This window comes from Mastigoproctus giganteus, chromosome 9 (genome assembly GCF_048544385.1).
Source record: "Mastigoproctus giganteus isolate SK-2022 chromosome 9, ASM4854438v1, whole genome shotgun sequence".
Taxonomy (NCBI): Eukaryota; Metazoa; Arthropoda; class Arachnida; order Uropygi; family Thelyphonidae; genus Mastigoproctus; species Mastigoproctus giganteus.
In genome coordinates, this window is record NC_143583.1 from 90674176 (window position 1) to 90695856 (window position 21681).

Here is a 21681-nt window from a genome sequence, read left to right on the forward strand (position 1 = left end):
GTCTGTTACAGCACTGGTGGTTTTAAATTGTCTATTCATATCTTCTAATTAATTGTAAGAAGGGATGCTATATGATTATTCATATAAGAAAGAATTAACAAAGCCACACTAACATATCGCATGATAAATTTTTTTTTATTGTAATATCACAATTAAAATGAAACACCTCAATACCAACACTTAAACAGTTTTGCAGTGTTTCAGGAATACACTGTTTTCCAACAGGAAACAGCACACCCTGGATTTACTAGTGTTGCTTTATTAATTCTTTTTAATACTCATCTTCATTTTGCTGATAGAGGGAATGTTATGAACACGAAAGTGTCATTGAAAACAATGCTTTGAAAAACCACTGTATGAAATGTTGAATGCACCAAGTGGAGTGATCTCTCTCTCTCTCTCTTGCCTGTTGCATAATGACACTAAAAGCAGATTTGTACTGTGCATGCATAGGAGGAAAATTGCTATCAAAATGGGTCGATTGTTTCTGACAAATTCTGTGTAAATTTTTCTTAAAAGCAACATATTTTCTTGCCTTTCAACATAAACAGAATTTTTATTTTCAATTTTTCATTACCGAACAAAGCTTGATCTGTTTACACACACATTCTTTTTTTCCTCTGGATATCTTGGCATTGCAAAGGTATTTTCTTAATTAAAAAGCAGTCTATTAAACTTTGCTTTATAAAGTAATTACAAACAAGTATAGTGTATATGTGCAGCTCATTTACTTCATAAGTTTTGTGAAGTTTATAGAAAAATGTCATCTGTATCTGAAATTCTTTTTGTCTCTTTATAGATAAGTGCCTTAAATACAGTTACACAAGTTGTTAATGGTATAGCAAAGTGTCCGTATAATCCAAATTATAATAATACAGCACTGATGACAGTGCAGGGTGACTATTATATAGCTTCAGCTTTGGACTTTTCTAGCCAGGATCATGCAATATACCGTACCATGGGAAAGGCACCATTTCTCCGAACAGTCCAATATGATCCCAGGTGGTTGCATGGTAAGTTATCACATGCAGTGTTTAAAATACTGACATTTCAGAATGTTGAATGGGTCGTGTCCATTTTACCATGAAATAAATTTCATATGGTAATGTTCATTCTACTTGTTCTTATTGAATTGCATAATAATCCATTTACTGAATAACTAGCAGCAGAAAAAAAGAGGGATGTGATTGGCGAGTGCACATAAGCTAAATTTTTTTTGGACTTAATTTAATGTAGACACCATGGAGGTCACAGTATACCGAGTGATGCATTACAATATTTCTTTTTTTTTTACTTGATGATTTTGATATAAACATTCAATAATTAATAGACTGATTTCACTTTTGCCCGTGTTTTTTAGTGAATTTGCTTTGTTACTCCACTCAGGCCAACACAGGCTGCAGATGGGGTTGGTGTCCTTGGAAGGTAATGCCTTAAAACAAAGGTGTGTGTGTGTGTATATATATGTATATATATGTGTATATATGTATGTATATGTGTATATATATATATATATATATATATATATATATATATATATATGTATATGATGAAATGTTTTAGACACACCATAGAGGTGCGTTATGGCCCTGCTGCCCTTGTGCCATAAAGCCCATAAACAAACAAACACCATAGCTCAGAAGGCCTTTATTTTTTTTCAAAAATGAAAACAATTACCTTGTTTAAATATCCTGCTCTTGCATATAAACAAAAATGCCATTCTTGTAGCATGATCTGGCAACTCATGGTCACCAATCTGCACATGACTACTTGCTTTTTTCATATAAAGCACTGGTATGCATCTTTTCTTTGATATAGTAGTCAAATGTAGGAACATAACTGATTTCAGAAACAATACGCATTTGCATTCTAAGCTAGAAAACTTAATGCAGGATTTAGAAATCACAAAAGATTAATAATATAGCCATAACATTCCAGGACTTTCATTAGTCCCTTTCTGATTGGAAACTAATTTTTGAACTCCTGTTAAATAACAAAAAATATATATATTATTACCAATTTGCATTGTAAACTATTAAAAATTTTTGTGGTCATCCATATCAGTGAACTGATTATCACAAACATTCAGTTGAAAGAAGAGCCCTAGATTTTGGATGTAGCTGCTTTCAATTGACTGAACTGAGTTAGGTATACAGTTTTTGTATATGCTGGATGTAGCTGCTTTCAATTGACTAGGGGGATCTGAAGGTCTGCCATTAAGGGTGGGGTGCATTTTTAGTGATAGAAATGTTTTTGCAGTGTAGTCAAATGGATATTTTTCTCTGCTCTGCCATTCATTGGGCAAGCAACAATGACAGCTGTGGAATATAATATATGGTGGATATGTAGAATATATGGTTGATCACAGAAGCATGTAAAATATCCATGCTTATTTGATTTTAATAGTGAGTTATAAGGACAAGAATGCTATTTGCAAGAATTGAACGTTGCTTTCATTGCGAACCATGTTTTTCAAGTAAATTATGTAATTTTTTTTTTATACTTCTTTACAAGACTTCTCTTGTAAAGATTCTTGTAAATTATCTTTTCTTATAATTATAAAGCAACTCAATGTTTACATAACTTACAAGTAAAAAAAATATAAACTGTTAAGTATATCACTGTTTTTATGAATAATTATGTTTTACACGATATTTCATTTACCCAATTTATTGTTTCATACATGCTCAGTGGAAAGTGCAAGGTAATTTCTTTTAATTACATATCCCTTTAATTTTAATTTACTCTTAAATGTAAAGTGCAAGTTTCAGATATTTCATTTAGCTGGTAAATTTATTTTTCATTTATATTAATTTTCCTGCTTTGATCACTTGGATATTGATTATTTCATCTTTCAATGACAGTTATAGTAAACTGTGATTATTATAATCAGTACATTACCATACTAAAAACTAAAGATTGAATTATATACTAGTTTATAATTCATTATACAGGCAGTTCTTGCTTTAAGAGTTTTTGCTGTACAAGTTCCTGGGTTTAAGAGTTCTTTTCTTCAAGTATCAACAAAATCAAAAATATGAACATTAATTTCAATAAATAAATGCTAAACAGTCATAAATATGGCATTTCAAGCCATGTGCATAGCTATACAAATTGAATGCAGTAGTACATGTAGCTATACAGTATTGTATAGTTACACATACTTGTGTGTGTGTTCAGGCAGATGATAGTCTCACTGACTGACATAACATAAAGTAGTTACCACATTGACGTTACAAAGAGTGATTGATTGTGTTGTTCATTTTTGCCGTGTTGTCCCACTTATTAATACTGTACAGTATGCCAGAACGAAGGAATACTACAGAGAGTGATATTAATCAAAAGAAACAGTGAAGAGGAATAACATTGGAAACAAAATATGAGATCATATGCAAATGCAATCTCATTATTCTTCATCACCATCAGTTGATGATGAAAAATAAACATTCTTTAATGTTTGTATGACAAACTTTATTATAATTTGCTTGATTTTAAAGGCTATGGTTTCATTTATTTGGATAAATAAATCATTGTTCAAGCATAAACTATTGTTTTCTTGACCTTTTTTTTTAACATTACTTCTATGGGAAATGAATTAACTCATAAAGTCAAAACTACCTGTATAGTGACTGAAAAAATCAGTGCATAAATAAACCTTGCAACTGACTTTTTTGAAATTTTTCCTTTTCTGTATCTCTGTCTTGCAAATTCCTTTGACTTTATGGGTGCCGTGGAGTATAAATAGAATAATTGGGGGGGGGGAGAATCTGTTTCTACACTATTTCCCCACAATGTACTCCTTATAGATACTCTTCATAATATACAGCATCATATATACTGCAAGAGCAAATAATATAGCAATTTTGTTTAGGCAATTTACCATATGCATAATGTGCCTATTGCCTTTATGTCCATCTGCATGTAATAACTAAGTTCCTAGTAGAGGATTTACAGGAAATTTTATATTTGGGCCTTTTAAAAATATTTGTTGAGCCATCCCATTCATTAAAATGAAACCAATAGAAATCTGGTTATTATTATTTCTTTGTCTGCCCATCTGCATGTAAGAATGACTCCCATTGAATATATTTTCACAAAATTTTATATTTTGTTCTGTTAGAATGATTTGTCAGGACTCCTTATTTCATTAATTTTTCTTAAATTTCAATTTATTTTTTTTCATACATATTACATAAGCTCCATAGTGTAGCTGAGGAACTGGATATTATGATACTATGTGCTGACTGGAGGAATGAATGGGAAGTGTGTCATATGTGCAGAAATTAATTTTCTTTTGTTTGTACATAAAGGTTGCTTCTTTTTTTTTTTCTTTCCTTATTAAAAATTGTGAATTATTACTATTTACTAACATCCCTGAACATCTTATACCATGGCTCATTTACCCTCACATTTACCTCTGACAAGCCAGCATCAGAGTGCTAGTCAAGTTCCTGTTGTAAATAGTTGACATCGCACCTTCAGAATGATATGCACATCCCTGCCAAATCTCAAGATTTATGATGGAGACTGATCATTTTAACCACCTTCTCCATCTTGTTATTGTAATATTAGTTTTTCTTTATCTTTCACAAAAAATAGTAAAATTACTGAGTGTAGTTAATTAATGATCCATCTATAAAAAAAGTCTCTCCACTTCATCTCAGACATTCTGTTTCTGCTGCATGCCTTTTCTATAGATGCTTCTGTGGGCACTGTTATTCTAATTGGCTTCTATAATTCCTGCTCACTCTTGCAAACCAGTCTGAATACATGCTGCAACCAGTCAACGTCCTTTTACTGTCCAACTTCAAACTCAGAGTCAACTTTTCTTCTTCCTCATTTATTCCTTCAACTTCCGTTTTCAGCAACAACTTTACTTATGGTTTTATTGAAAATTACAATCTACAGAAATTCAAGTCTAATGTCAACAAATATATCTTCTTTTATCTTCTCAACCTTCAGCTCATGTACTAAGTACTATAGATTCTAATATCTCTCATGCTTGGGGTTTTCATAAAAAAAAAAGGAAAATTAAACTTCACTATTTAAATTTAGAATTTAAAATCTGTAAATTTCTACTTATTTCTTAACGAATTGGCCAACAGATATGCTAATCATTTATGCATAAAATATTTGGAACATATTAAGCAGTTATACATAGCTCTTATCACTTTTTTTCTATTTGGTGTAAAGATAATTAAAAATCTTCAGTAAGTTTTTTTTTTTTTTTTTTTTTAAGAAATATTTAAGGAGACAGGCAGGATTTTCTATGTATGTTAAAACCCAATGTATGTAGATGAGATTTTTCAATTTAAAGTGGCAGGAAATTGTTCTTATGATTATTTACAAATGTTTTATTACAGTTTGCAGGCATAAAAATGAAAATAGATGCAGCTTAATAATAGATGTAAATATGCTGAATTTGCATAGTTTATTATTGAACATAATTTTCTTTTGAGCTGTGCTAATTATGTAGTAATGTTCATAAATATTTTCTAATAGTGAAATAGCAGAATGGACAGCAGGCAATGGCTCTGAAAAATGGGTCATTTTTGATGGCTATAGACAGCAATAATCAGGGATTCTATAAGCTATATCCTATTGCAGTGACTTTTCTAATAAACTTTAAAGAAGGGAAAAAAAAGCTTTCTTTCAATACTAAGGTTGGAAGGTGACTTTACAGCAGCATTATTGAGAATCTTCTTTGAATAACCTGAAAGCATGCAGGATTCCTTAAAAAGTGTTGCTTGGCATAAGTCTTCAATCTCCCCTTAGTGATAATAGGCTGTCCTTGTTATCTGATTAATTTGTTGCTGAAAAGGAGGGGCTACTTGGTCTTCCTGTGGAAGTGGATGACTATTTGGTGGATCTTTACTATCTGAAAAGGAGTGCTAAAAGGAAAGACAGATTTAAACAGTTTAAATTGATGTATGCCACTGAAGTAAAAAAAAATGGAGCATGTGCACATATTTTGCAGTCTTTGGGTAAATGTTTAACTAGACTGGTAGAATGGTGGCAACTTCTGACAAGTGTGTTTTAAAAAAGTGAAAAAAGCAAAAGTGACAAAATTGAATAGTACAACACTCAGTCACAAGTGAGTAGTATCAACTTGTATCTAAATCCAGTTCATAATTCCAAAAAAGTTTTGAAGAAAGACAAATTAATGAACTAGAAGAAAAAAACTTGGCATTTTAACAATTGCTCATAGAAATGCTGAGTTCAAGAGAATATACAACCAGTCAAAAATAATAAAAACAAGCTTCAGAGTAAAATGTTGAAAATACTCTTGACGGCTAAGTCTAGAGTAGGGCCATTTTATAACAAAATTTTGACAGAAGAGGACAGAATCTTCAGGAGCATATTGTTGTTAGTTATTTTGGTTTTTAGGAGCATTAGCAACTAAGGCCATATTGCTCTGGGGATATGTGGTGGTCATTCCCTGACTTTTCCACATCCTTCATATTTGGTGGCTCACAGGCTCGAACCCTGGTCTAATCAAGAAGCATGTGCTATGCACTGCTGCTCCTGCCCACCTGGCTACTGAGGCACCTTCAGGAGCATAGTCCTTGAAGTTATCACAATTGGTGATAACTTCAAGGCCCCCATTATAATGTGGTTCACTTTACGCTGATTCACTATAATGCTGTTCTTATATTATAACCCGTATCTGACTATAACGCTGTCACAGATCACTATAACGCTCTTTTACAGATTGCATTTTTGGCATATTTACAAAATCGTTTAATTTGATGGCGTCGATAGCTTCAAAATGAATAGCAAAAAAGCATTAAAACGTTTCCCACACTGACTTAAAATTTTCCCATGCTCAGTGAAATTTTCTCACACGCTAATTTAATTGCAGTACAGTGACTTGTTACGTAGTTCCGAGATCAACATTTTAAAAAATGATCAAGTATATTGCTTGTAATATTTGCGTTATATGCATTTATCAAAAGTCTAGTCATCACTCAGTACAGTATTAGACATCGTGCATAACGGACAGTTTACTTGAATATTGTATCATAATTAATGCAACCAACGCAGTTACATTTTCGAAGAGTTAATAATGGCCGATAAGAATGAAAAAGCAATGTCTGGGCACAGTACGAAGACTATAAATGTAAGAAAAAGACAGAATTTGAAAATTAAATTAGTCATTTTGAAGCAAATAGATTCCAGTCAATGACAAGCGGATGTGTGCCATAATTTAGGACTTGCAAGTTTAACTGTAAGAACAATTACAAAATAAAATAAAATAAAGAATTAATTTTAGCAGCAGGAAAGACAGCTGTTCCACTGCAAGCAACTAGGGCTAGGCTGGCTATTAGGATTGAAATGGAAAGACTAACTAATGTTAGTTAGTTCCAGTGCAGAATTCAGTTAAGTTAATTAAATATGAGAGAGAGAGACAGAGAGAGACCAAAATGATGATCTGAAGAAAACTCGCTTAAAAAAAAAAAACGTGGAACCATTTAAAACTAGTAAGGGCTGGTTAAATAGACTTAAAATCCAGGGAGAAGCCGCAAGTGCAGATCAAGGAGCTGAAACTTTCAAAAAAGAACTTCAAATTATTGAAGAGGTGTATTATGTGTTATACTTCTCAACAAGTTTTTAACTTAGATGAAGCAGGAGTTTTGTGGAAAAGAATGTCTAAAAGAAGTTTCATATTGAAAGAAGAAAAAAAAACATGCCAGGTTTCAAAGTGGCGAAGGATCAGTTGACTTTATTGTTGGGTGGTAACGCTGTGGGGGATTTAAAATTAATACCCCTTTTAGTTTATTTGGAAGAGGGCCAAAGTTCAACCCAAAATCGACACATTTTTCATGATTAAATTCATCAATTAAATAAAATCAATTTAGATCAATTAAATTCATGATTTTAATTGGAATTTTAAGTTTAATTTTGATACGTAAATAGTTACCACATAATTATATACATATGTAATGCAGAATATTTTATATGTACAAATATTTGAATAGCAAAGTTTCCAGCACCCCCCCTCCCCCCATACTTCTCCTTCAACCCATGCATGGTACAAAGTACTATAGGTTTTGATACCTTTGGTGTTTGGGGTTTTCATAAAAAAAAAAAAAAAAAAAATTAAATATTTTGACCAACATTTGTGCATCTTTTCACTACCGTTTATTATTGATTAGGAAATATCCTATGGCACCGACCACAACTCACAAATACATATGTTACCTAAGCAAGCCCTGCATTCCTTATGGGAATGTGCCGCTCGCTTAGCGCAGATTCACTTAGCACTCTGTTTTTCCAGAACGAATTATCAGCATTAAGCAGGGGTCACCTGTATAGTTATCAGAACTTCAGATTTTTGAATGGGGCAGTTATAGTTGCCACATTCAAAAAGCCTTAAATACCATTGTGTATACAAAAATAGTGTCTACACTGATTTTTATGGTATTAAAAAAGTAATTACAGAATTTCATATGAAATTTCCTTCATTTCATCCTTCCTCCCCTCAGTATTTCAATGGCCAACTACACTACACTCAGTGCTGGATACAAAATCTCTCTCTCTCTCTCTCTCTCTCTCTCTCTCTCTCTCTGTGGTTTTAGTTTTGACATGGTGATCATTTTTGTAAAATAATCTGATTATTTTATAAAAATTATACAATATTCATACATTCTAAGATATTGGCATGCATACTTGTCATATCACTGTAATCAAACCCAACTTATTTTGAAATTGTATTATATTTCTGAATTTTTTATTTTAGAACCCAGTTTTGTGGCTGCCTATGAAATTGAGAATTTTGTTTATTTCTTTTTTCGAGAAGCTGCTGTTGAATACCTAAATTGTGGAAAGGTAAAGTTGTTACCTAATATTTTTATATTCTCAATTTTATTTCATGTAAAATCACTGTCTCATAACAGCCTTTTTTTTTTTTTGAGCAATTAGATTATGGATTTTCAATGAAATTTGTTTGTAGTCATGCAGTCATTCCCCCTTCATAAAAAGGTAGTTATTTATTTTATTATTTTTTGTATAGAGGCTAAAACTCTACTTATTTTTGCTGCAAGTGTTTGTAGTGTGGCTACACCTAAAAGGAGATTTACACTAATTTTACTTATCACAGGCACATTCAATCAAAGCTTTCCTGCTTAAAAAAAAGTCTTTTACAAGTAGATCCACTGGTGAAGAAAAACTGTCAGAAACATTGTAATCCTTTTACAAAAACTTTTAATTGAAATGATAATGCTCCTAGCATTATCATTTCATTTGTCATTTGATGGTTAATATTCACATATGTATTTTCTAGTCTTCAGATTGTTTGAATACTCAATCATGCTTGGACAAAGTCTGATTGTAACTGTGTGTGCTTTTCTTGTACAGAAAAAAAATTATGCAAGTGGACCAAGTTTCTGCCACCATTCATGAAATAATTCTGTTTCATTCATACAATAAAAACCAACAGTTGGTAATCTCATTGACCCTTACAGAACCCACCACCATGATTTGACTGACCTCAATGATATCCATAATAAGCTTTGTGTAGGGAAAAATATTACAGTAAACTAAGTATTTAATAAGTATCCAGTAAATCTTTACCGATTTGTTGGAAAATGGAATTACAAATCGTGTAGAAATCATGTACACTGTGATGGCAACAGATGAATCTAAATATGAAGAAGTGATTGAATTAAATCCAGAGCCAAAACTTTCTTGTGCGATGTTGAAGATACCTTAGGTTTGGTAATCAGAGAGGGTACTTAGTGAATACCACATACTTTTTTTAAAAGAAAAATGAGAATTTTTTTTTTCTTTTTGTTAGTTAGGACCTCTTCACACTCCAATGATTACATTATTAATAATTTTCCACTGAAAAGTTAAGTACAAAAAAAAAATTACAGATTAATCAATAACATTGAAAATGAACTTCTGTTTTTGTTATTTTGTGGAATTTGGATGTGAAGGATGATTAAACAAGAGATATTATGGATCAAACTCTGAAGCAAATTATAACATTTTGTGTCAGTGACTTTTCAGCCATCTTTACATTAGAAGATAGTATTTATATAAAACCAATTATGTTAGCCAGTGTTTGTGGAATGGATGAAAGTGTAAATGTATGGTAAATTGGTTTTACGTTGTCAGTCCCCTATTTGTAATATATATAGCATGTGAACTCTTTTTCAGTCTTCAAAAAAAATCAAAGCAGTATGGACAATTCAGATCATTCAATAAAGTTTGTCCCAGAACCAGATCTGTATTTATTTATGCAGTTTTATTAGAGTTGGAAGGTTTGAATGTGAACTGATGAATTGCTTTATGCAGTCTGTACACGAAATTAATGCACCTGAGTGGCCTCTGCCCAAGGAATAGTTTCATTCAGGCTCCATTGTACCACACAGCAGTTTGGTGGTGGCCTAGCTTGTTTCAGCTTAGGCTTGTTATTTGTTGTGAGTGTGACCATGAATGCTGATGCTAGCCAGTTCTATCCCACTATGTCAGCATCTTTGTCAGTCTTTGGTTGGAGGATGATACTATGGAAAGCTTTCCTTGGCCAACCTGTGAGGTTCAGTCTTGGAGAAGCAACTAAAAGCCAGACCATGGAATTCAATTGCTGTGAACTTGTGGTATTTATAGCCTCATTGCTGATGTTCACAGAACTTGAGAGTTGAGAATATAAAATACCATTCATAATTTGTGTAAGCAATATAGCGCCTAAATGCAAAATTCTTGTTAGAGTATCCCATGGAATTATTATAACTATTAAAGCCTACAGTTGTTATATCAGCTCTAATATATATTTATATATATATATATATATAAATGAATTTAAGAATAAATTATAAGATAATTATAATAGTGTAAATAAATTAGCCGGAACAGATTAATGCCATCTATATAAGAGATTTGAACATTACATTGGTCTGTATATTATTTAATGTAGTCTAAGTAATTTATCTATTTAAAGGAGGCTAATACGTAAGATACTGAATCTATATTGAAGTACGGTTACAAATAATGCAGGTTAATGTGCAGACGACGAATGACGTAACAACCCAAGTAACATATAATAGCCTATGCTGGCACCAATGGTAATTCCTGAAAACATATATGGAATACAAAGTAAATTAAAATTAGATTAAAAGATGTTAATTATGGGTAAAAAGATGCATTGAAAGGGACATTTTCTAGGGCTTACCCTCTCAATGTATCAACCATAATTAACGTAGCTATCTGTTTCTGTTATCATCCATCAGCTTAAAGTCCAGATGAAAGCAAGTATATGCTAAGCGAAGAAAAAATAATTATTAATAAGATGTAAGATAATAGATATGCTACAAAATAGCACCATGGTATATCACAATTTAGTTGTTAACTGGCTGGATGACTATTAGCCCGACAGATAGCTAAATCACGAATTTATAGAAAGATACCTAGAATTACAAAAGCGAAAGACAATGTAGAAAGAGATCCATCCACTGTTGTTCATACAAGTATGTGGTATAATGTGCTATATTGGTATCAATAGTAGCATAAGATATATATATATTATTTTTTTTATTTTTATTTTTTTTTTTTAAGCCATAGTTTCAATTTTTGGTTACAAAAATATAGAAACTGTTGTTAGGGTAATTGTATATCACAATGGACTTGCTATTTACTTTTTTTTATATATGTATGTATGATTGAATGTCTCAAATTTTTAGGTGGTTTACTCCAGAGTTGCTCGCATGTGTAAGAATGATCAAGGAGGAACTTACATGTTAAAAGATAAATGGACAACATATCTGAAAGCCCGCCTGAATTGTTCTCTACCTGGAAATTACCCTTTTTACTATAATGAGATCCAGAGTGTGCATTTCTTAGAGAGGGACCAAGTAATGTATGCGACATTTACAACGCCTCCGTAAGTAATTCTGTAATACTCAAAATCTATATGGTAAAATTTCTCTATTAAACCTCCACATGATTAAAAATTAATGTCATATCACTGGTTACTTTTAATGTTGCTTAAATTTGTCATATCGGTTATAATAAACAGTTTATAACAAATAGATTGTAAACTAATGAAAATGCTATATATTAGCAAATTATATTTTCTGATTATTGCTATAAGAGACTTTATAAAATAAGAAATTATGCTAAAAAAATTCCTTAAAATTAAGGAACCTGTATGTTGCCCAATTTTTAAATTCAGTGCATTATTTCTCTCTATCAGAAATAGCATTTATGGATCTGCAATATGTGCATTCAACATGTCAGCAATACATCGTTCTTTCAAAGGTCCATTTAAATACCAGAGTTCTCCTAAGGCATCATGGGAGAAACAGTCTGCTTCACATGGACATTTTCAGGTAAGCTACATTAATATGCTTATTTATTTGAGGTGTGTGTATGTTTAATGGACTGTTATTTAGCATTTAGTTCGAGAGTAAGGAAAAAAGTATCATATTTTATCTCCTTGTTCTGAAGAAGACCATAAGTTATCCTATGCTTGCACTTCAAATAAATAGCTCTTTCCTGTGAACAGAAGTATATTTAACTAATATAATTGTTGTTATAGCATTTAATTTAATAATTATAAATTTTGTAGCTAGAACTTTTTTGGCTATAAATTTTTATGAATTTTAAGTCAGAGACCTTTTTTAAAATTATTCATTTATAGATATTTGTCATAATTGTATTGCAAACATAGATGTTGAAAATGTCTAGTTTCCTTCCAGTGAGGGAATAATAATCCCTGAAATGGCAGTCAATGAAAGCAGTGGTGGATTTCTATTAATGGGAAACTTCCTTTATTTGAAGGGTAAGAATGGGGAGTTTGTGGTTTTCTTCAGCTTGATGTATGATGCTTTTATTGCAAACTGAGTTTGCTTCTGCTCTCTTGCAAATAAACAATTTATTAAAACCAAACAGTGTAATAGATGCTATGTTTATTTAGAAAGATAGGTAATGGAAGATAAATAGTAAATTCTTAATTATAAAATACTTGTAGATTTAAGCCAAGAGTGCAGTAAAGTATGTCCTTCTAATAAAAAAAAAAAAAAAAGAAAACTTTCTTGTGGAAACATTAACATAATAAAACATATGGAAAACCTATGGAAATTCATCTGTAATGCTACTAAATAACACTGACTGGAATCTGTAAAACGTCTTTATTATGATAAAATACAATACATGCATACTGATTGTATAACTATATGTTAAAATATTAAAACAAAATAAAATAAATCTTGTATAACAAGAATAAAATATATAAAATTAAAAGCGATAAAAGTTGTTCAAAACCACTAATACAGGAGCTTTCGGCAGCAGCAGCGGCGGCCACCTTCATCAGCTATAGTGGTTGCAAGATGACAGACAATTTATATGTACCACGCATCTCAGCAGATCTGCGACATGAACTATGGAGTCTGCGCATGGTTCACTTCTCATGCATTGGAACCAGAAAATGGACAGGCCACTCTAAACCGTTCATCTCTTCGTAGGATAAGGGTTTCAAAGAGTGGGTGAATGCGACAGCCCTTTTCCTATTAAGATTGGCACTCGAACGAACATGTTCTTAAACTCTCCAGCCATTTCCGGTTCCAAAAGCCATGTGCCTTATCCACGATCACTGCTTCTTTAGCAGTAATGCCATGTCCAGTTTCCCAGGCATGTTCCGCTACAGCTGAACCTCCATAATTTGCAGTCTTAAGGGCTTATTGTGTTCCTCCAGGTGATCCTGCATTTTGTTTCCCCCACAATCAGGACACTCGATTTCATATATGACCCCACTAGTGTCATTACTCACAATAGGATCTTTAGTTGCAGACACTACTTTGTGCAGCCTCCGACCTGGCAGCTGCACACCGTATCTTACACGAACACAAGATACAGGAAACGGGTTCTGAAATGCTTGAATAGTAGGGGATGTAAGCGGTGGAAACAGGTGTAAAAGCATCCTGTGACTGTTGTTCATACCTCTTAAACACCTCAATAATGCTCTGGGGGTAACCACACGTTACTAGGTCTGCCGTAACACGTTTAATCTCCTTGCCTCTCTCTTCAGATGAGGAGCAGTGGGACCCCACCCTTTCCAATAAGGCCTTAACCACACTACTTTTGTGGAAACTGGCCTGAGCTGTTTTGAAGTATGTGTATTGGCACCGATGCAGGTTTTCTGTAAACCTTCATTTTCAAGTGTTGGCCTTCTCTGTATGCACACATCTAGGAACAGCAGGGTCTCTCCCTGCTCAACCTCAGAAGTAAACCAGAATATACAGTCATATCTGGTTGTGTCGTTTAATGGCAGGCCAATGCATGCACTACCAGATTTCTGGCGGAACTTGTATCCCCTGTAGTAGGGCACTTGAATCATACTATTAAAAATAGCAGGGAATTTGTACAATTCGTCCATGCTCAAAAGGTAGAAGAGAGGGAGATTATGGCATCCTTTGTCATTTCTTTGTTCACATGTATACCTGTTGAACATGGTTTGGAGTGTGTGCAGAATGCTTTGAGTAGAGATGGTACTTTGAAAGATAGGACAGCCCTAAGTGGTGAAGATATTTGTGAAGGTGTTGGCTTATGTTTAAGTAGTACCACTATGTTATTCCAAAAGGTTATATACCAGCAGGTTCACAGAGTGGCCATGGGTTCACCTATTAGTGCAATTATAGCCAACTTAGCAATGGAAGAATTTGAAGATAGGATTTTGGGGAGCTCTAGTCCTCCCCCATTACATGCATGGAAGAGATATGTTGATGACACGTTCACGGTTATACAAAGAGGACACGAAATAGAAATACTATAGTGGTTGAATAGCGGTTCACCATGTATTCGGTTTACTTTAGGTTGAGCTGGGGGGGGAGAAATACTTCTGTTCCTAGCTCTGTGTGTATACAGAGAAGGCAGACAGTTGAAAACTAAGGTTTACAGAAAACCTGTGTCGGGGCCAATACATACACTTCAAAACAGCTCAGGCCAGTTGCGACAAAAGTAGTGTGGTTAAAGCCTTACTGGAAAAGGTGGGGTCCCACTGCTCCTTGTCTGAAGAGAGAAGCGAGGAGATTAAACATGTTACAGCGGACCTAGTAATGTGCGGTTACCCCCACAGCATTATTGAGAAGTGTTTAAGAGGTATGAACAACAGTCACAGGGATGCTTTTACACTTGTTTCTACAGCATAAATCCCCTACTGTCCGGGCATTTTGGAACCCATTTCCTGTATCTTGCGTTCGTGTAAGATATGCTGTGTGCAGCTGCCAGGTCGGAGGCTGCACATGGTAGTGTCCTCAACTAAAGATCCTATTTCGGGTAATGACTAGTGGGGTCATATATGAAATCAAGTGTCCTGATTGTGGGGGAAACGAAATGCAGGCTGCGGGATCGCCTGGGGGAACACAATAGAGCTCTTAAGACTGCAAATTATGGAGGTTCAGCTGTAGCGGAACATGCCTGGGAAATTGGGCAAGGCATTACTGCTAAAGAAGCCATGATCGTGGATAAGGCACATGGCTTTTGGAACCGGAAATGGCTGGAGAGTTTAAGAATATGTTCATCTGAGTGCTACAATCTTAATAGGGATAAGGGCTGTCGCATTCATCCACTCTTTGAAGCCCTTATCCTACGAAGAGATGAACAGTTTAGAGTGGCCTGTCCATTTTCTGGTTCCAATGCACGAGAAGTGAACCATGCGCAGACTTCATAGTTCATGTCACAGATCTGCTGAGATGTGTGATACATATGGATTGTCAGTCATCCTGCAACCACTATAGCTGATGAAGATGGCCACTGCTGCTGAAAGCTCCTGTATTAGTAGTTTTAAACAACTTTTATCACTTTTAATTTTATATATTTTATTGCATTTTATTCTCGTTATACAACATTTATTTGATTTTGTTATACAATCAGTATGCTTGTATTTTATTTTATTTTATCATAATAAAGATGTTTTACAGATTCAAATCAGTGTTATTTAGTAGCATTACAGATGAATTACAGAGTTCCTGACTCTAGAGGTCTTTTCAATGAAACCTATGGAAAGAATAACATAAAAATAACATTTTTCATAACCATTTGTGCTCCACTTGGTGAACTGGTCTGTTTAATTACTCTGTGAAAATAATATTACAGCAGTTGCTGCTTCTAGGTTATTGAATGTTACTTTTTGCTAGATTTTAAAAAGTAATTTACATTTACTGCAAATTATCAATTTAATAATCTATGTAATTTATATTTAGTGTGAATCACCAGGCAGTGGTCAATATCTTCTGGATTCTGAAAGATACCATCTGATGAATGAAGCTGTTCAGCCAGTTCTTCCTCATCCTCATTACAAAGTAGACCTTCAAAGGTAAGAATTGCAAACCTGCCTTAATTGTTTACTTGTTTTCCTTTTTAATTTACAGTGATAAATATTTTTATCAAGTTTTTCCTACTGTATGTCATCTTTTCTTGTGCAGTAACTAATAGGATTTCCATTCAGCTGTCAAATAATGAAACAACTACTGTCCTTTCAATAGCTAAAAAGACAAGGTTGAATGTTACTTTTTGAAACTTCATTTCTATAAAATTAGTAAAGTGCCCAGCAGCCACTTCTGAAACTTGTAATTGCAATATACTATATAAAAGTAATACCCCGACTTACGCGAACTCGGAGTTACGCGGTTCTTGATTTTTTTTCGTTTGGCAACGCTGCCGCCCACTATCTTCAAGGTCGTTTTTCATATGTTATCGATATACGGTGCGACGGCGGAGAATGAGAGCGAAAGATGAACAAAATTCAACTTTGCTGCTTTTATGTTTTTTATATCAGTGAAGGGGAAACACATTTCACCATAATAACGTAAAAACCAACCAATTCCAGCTATCGGTATAATAGCAAATGCAATTAGATCGAGTTTACTACCAGTTTATAACAGATTTCACTAGCAGAAACGCAACTGGATTTTTATTGTTTTATGATAGTAACCCCTAGAAATGTGAGGTATTAATAGCGTATCTCTGCCTTTATGGTGTTGTTTATTCAGTTGCTACATGCGCGCAGCTTTGTTTATGCGTATCAAGCGTGCCTCCTCGTTTTGTAATTGTGCTTTATTCCCTAAAAATGAGTAAAATACTTAATTAAAAGGTGTGAAAAGGAAGCGTCCTGGTGAAGACACTGCAGATTCAGAGAGAAAAAGAAAAGCAATTATCGATAAACAGAGGCGGACTGGGTCAAAAATTCTTACCCGGGAAAATTTATAGTGGCCTCATACTATGGTTTATGGCCAAAATCACACTGGCCCACCGGGGTTTCCCCGGTAAGGCTTATGACCAGTCCGCCTCTGTCGATAGAAAAAAAATATGAAATTGTGAAACGCTTTGAGCGAAATGAAAGACCATGTGATATTGCACGTGCTACAGGCCTAAATGAAGCAACGGCGAAAAGCACATGACAATTGCAAACTTGACAGGTTGAAAATTGAAAAGGGCTCAATTGTAAAGGGCTTAAAAATTTTAGAAAACATAGACTCCAATGAAGAACGCGTTATAGCTACAAAGCAAGGAATAAAAAAAATTATTAGCTTGCTACGAAGAAATTCTGCGTGAAAAAAAGAACGCGCTGTGTCGTCAGACGAATTTGTTAGATTTTATGAAGCCATCGACATCGAAATAACTTTTTTTACGTAAGTCATTTGTTTTTTTAATACATATTTTGTATTAATATGTATAAAGAACTGCAATTTTATTAATATTTTTCTTCAAAACTAGTGTTTTTGTTAGTCCTTGGTCCCAATTAAGCAAAATTTATATGTATTTATATGCAAAGTTGTACCCCGACTTACGCGAATTCGACTTACGCGATTTTCGTCGGACCCACCTATCGTGTAACTTCGGGGTATTACTGTATTCTGAACATTCCTTGTAACTAGCACAGTGGTTCTAATGATGTGGTATGTCACCTTCCCACCTGTTCTCTCCTAACCAGGACCAGAGCCTGCAGGAGGGCTTCAACTCTCCCCCTGTAGGTTTTATCTGTATGTTTACTTTTAGCTCCCCATTTATTTAGAGGATAGTGTTATAAGATAGAAAGAACCTTCCCTTTAATGGTATTGTTATCACAAACAGTTTTTGATCCAAAATGGAAATTGCACATTGCTGGGCAATCATCTAGGGAAATGATGTTCTTGATTCGGTCCTAACTGTGGACTCTTCTGTACATTTATTAATCAAGTGGAGTCACCAATGTGTGACAATTAGTTTCAATATTTGGAAGTACCAAAAGATTATTGTAGTCTGCTGATTTCCCCTAAATTTCTTAAGGGAAAATTGCAAACTGAAAATAAAGTTGCAAATGTAAATTACTCTGTAAAAAGTAACTCAAAGGTAAAATCAATATAAAATTTCCATGGCAGTGAGTGCCAGCAATTTCTTTTGTGTACTCCAGAAGAAAAGGGATAAACCAAAGTCTACTTGAAGCAGTCAGTGTTATTAATAAACCAGACAGGTGGCTGATAAATTAAATTCTTTGCATCAGTTTTTACATGGGAGCATACTCTTAAATGTGAAGAATCAAGTACTCAGGATACCAATTATAGTGAACTGAATTATGTTATGATCACTAAAAAGAAACTAAATGAGGAATTATTATCATGTTTAAGCCAGCAGTGGTGGCTTAAACAGCAGATCCCCACCACCACCATTTGTTGCAAAAATGGTGGCAGAGGTAATTTTCTTTTTAATTTCTTGAAAATGCTTGGATTTTTATTTTTTATTTGGCTTGAACAGTTTCAATATTTCATCTTTTCTTAATAATGCTTATTGTAACTTTTTAAGTTTTTTAAAAAAAAATATTTTAAAAACAAGCACTGTATTTTACAGCTTTATTTTCAAAAAAAAAATTAATTAATTTTGCTAAAAATTACAAATATTTATTAGACATAGACATTAGTCTCTTAATGTCTTCCATTTTTAATTTAAAAAACCATTTTAAGTGCATGAAATTTCAAACTGCATGTACATATTCTGCTTATTACATATATAAATATTATTAACAAATTGAAAAACATGTATATTTAATACTGTAATTTAACTAGGGTAAGACAGATGTTTATTGAGCTTGAGGGGAAGGAAAATCAAGTAACCCAAAACTTTAAACATGGCATTAGCACTTGTCTGATACCATGCCATCCTACAGGTGCAGGTGAAATCCAAATAGTTGCAAAAATGGTGGTGGGGCACTTGACAGGTTTTTGCACCCAATTTCTGTAAAAAAAAAATTCTGTATTTTTATAATGAAACTTATTCCATGTAGTGTAGCATTTTTTTCTTCCCCCCCCCCCCAAGAGAAAGGTAACAATACAAGCAAAGTACAGTAAATATAGAGTGAGTATAAAAGTTAAGAACAATATCAGTACATTTACATTTATTAATACACACAATTTACATACATTCATTTCATATATATACAAAACTTATATAGGTTTATATACAATTATATATACATTTCCATCATCCAGGTGTATGTGTGTATTTATGTAGGTTACTGGCGGTTTCCAGGGTTTCCCCTATGTCCGCCGTCTATTAAGCGGTAGTTATTGCCAGCAGAATTGTAATGATTCATCTAAGGAGAACGACTTGAATTTTGATACGACATCAGTGACTATTTTGAGTTTAATTTAGGTTTAGCCGCGTTTTGCTTTGGGATTACTATTTACACCCGCGCATGCGAGGAGTTTAAGTTTAGCGTTAGTTTAGTATAGGGTGACATGAATGCACTAGGGAAGAATTAAGTTTATCGCTAGTTTAAGTTTTGGAAGTTTGGAAGGCGCGAGATAGAGTAGTATGGCGTATTAGACTAATTTAGTTTAGGATTCTTAATGCTGATGGCACTTAGATCTTTGATGTTCATTTTAGTATGTGTGGAGTGTTGTATATGTTGTTGTGGCTGGCATCTGGCATTTAGCAGCAGGGGGCTGAAGGCAAGTAGAGCCTCAACCCCCGCTCCCGTCCCTAGCCGCGAGGAGGCAGCCAGGTTCTACTATCTTGTTTAGAATCAGTTATCAATAACACATTTTGTGTTAACTCAGCTTCAATCTATATAGTTGTGCACCCGGATCCGCAGGGCCCAATCCTGACCTAGATCACGGGACACACCCATAGTATTTTAAATTCAACATTGGCTCTACATGGTTTGGAGTGTGCCCAGTTCCCGCAGGGCCCAATCCTGTCCTGGAACGACCACACCCTTAAATTTTTTGGAATTACTGAAGTAACATGGTTTGGAGTGCGCCCAATTCCCGCAGGGCCCAATCCTGACCTGGAGTTGAAGCGCACTCAATTAATACGTTGATTTCGTTGATGTACATTGATTCCAATACAGTCTGTAGCAGTGTTTATTCTTGTGTTCCTAGTTTCCTGTGGCTTGTATTCTCTTTCTACGGGAGAATACCTTTTCCGCGAAGGTGGCCAGCGCTGAGAAGGACTCGGGGCTGTCGAGTAGCATTGGCAGGTCATTGGGGTTGTAAATGTTTGTTACAATTTGGAGTTGTGTTCTAAGGTCCACATAGTAATTGCAGTCAAAGATGATATGGGACACCGTCTCAAGCTCCCCGCAAGCACAGTTGGGGGATTCAACCAGGTTGAAAGTGAAGAGCTTGGCATTTATGCTGCCATGTCCTGTTAGTAGAAACATTGTATAGAGTCCCGGGTTGATCCAGGGCTTGCTTGTTTTATTGATTTCTGTAACTTCTGGCAAGTATGTAAATGTTATTCTGCCAAGGGGAGAATCGGTCCAGTCCCTTTGCCAGTCAGCTAAGTACAATTGTCTGAGCCGGTTGTTATCTTCTTTAGTTGGTAGGGCAGCATCTATGCTGTATTGTGCTATGCTCTTGGGAATGGGCTGTTTTCTTTGGTATTGCAGGAAGGTGTCAATCACATCGTATATTACTGGACGTTTCCCACAGATGACACTTAGGGCAGCGGTAGAGATGGTCCGGCAAGCCCTGGAGGTGGCCAGGAGGAAGAAGCGTTGGGCTCGCAGAAGTATTTTGCGGACTTGTCCTCTGCTCAGGCTCGGTGCCCAAGCTCCTGCAGCGTAGCAAACAGTGGGGAGGAAGAGGGTATTATAATATAGTCTTAGCGTTGATGGCTTTATCTTCCATGATTTCCTGGTTATTTTCATTAGGTTTCCTGTTAAGATTTTGGTTTTCCTTAGCAAGTACTTAGCATGAGGAATGAAACTGAGCTTGTTATCCAGCATTACCCCCAAGTATTTGTATGTTTCAACCAGTTTGATTGTTGTGTTCCTAAGTTTGATCTTTGGTGGCCTACGCGGGTCAAGGTGGCCCTTTAAGAGCATCTGGCAAGTTTTCTCTGTTGAGATTGTTAGCTTATGGGTTATGCACCACTGGTCCAGATCTTCCAGGACATCCGTGGCTAGTGTTTCCAATTTCCGCCTGGAGTTTCCGTTTATAAGCAAGATTAGGTCGTCTGCAAAGGCTACCTTTGTGATTTGTGGTTGACCGGTGGCGAGCCACCCGTCAAGGACCAAGCTCCAGCAAAGGGGGCCAAGAACTGATCCCTGGGGGCAGCCTCGAGTGACCAGTCTGGTTACTGAGCAGGATCCATTGTAGACCACGAGGCTACGGTCTGTGAAATAGTCGGACATTAATCGGTAGATTGGGGCGGAGACCCCGGCCCTCCGCAACCTCTCCAGGACACTTTGCCACCAAACGGTGT

At 34.8% G+C, this 21681-nt stretch overlaps 1 protein-coding gene across 5 annotated transcripts in view; it reads left to right on the forward strand.

Moving 5' to 3' along the window:
- LOC150080534 (semaphorin-5A-like) overlaps nucleotides 1–21681 on the forward strand; it is a 240986-nt gene that overhangs the window by 170480 nt on the left and 48825 nt on the right. For all 5 annotated transcript variants that reach the window (XM_090381775.1, XM_090381774.1, XM_090381776.1 and 2 more), the window contains 5 exons: nucleotides 800–1013; nucleotides 8741–8829; nucleotides 11682–11881; nucleotides 12194–12329; nucleotides 16200–16312. In XM_090381775.1, coding sequence (XP_090237901.1) covers nucleotides 800–1013; nucleotides 8741–8829; nucleotides 11682–11881; nucleotides 12194–12329; nucleotides 16200–16312 — 752 coding nt within the window. The remainder of the gene's footprint in view (nucleotides 1–799; nucleotides 1014–8740; nucleotides 8830–11681; nucleotides 11882–12193; nucleotides 12330–16199; nucleotides 16313–21681) is intronic.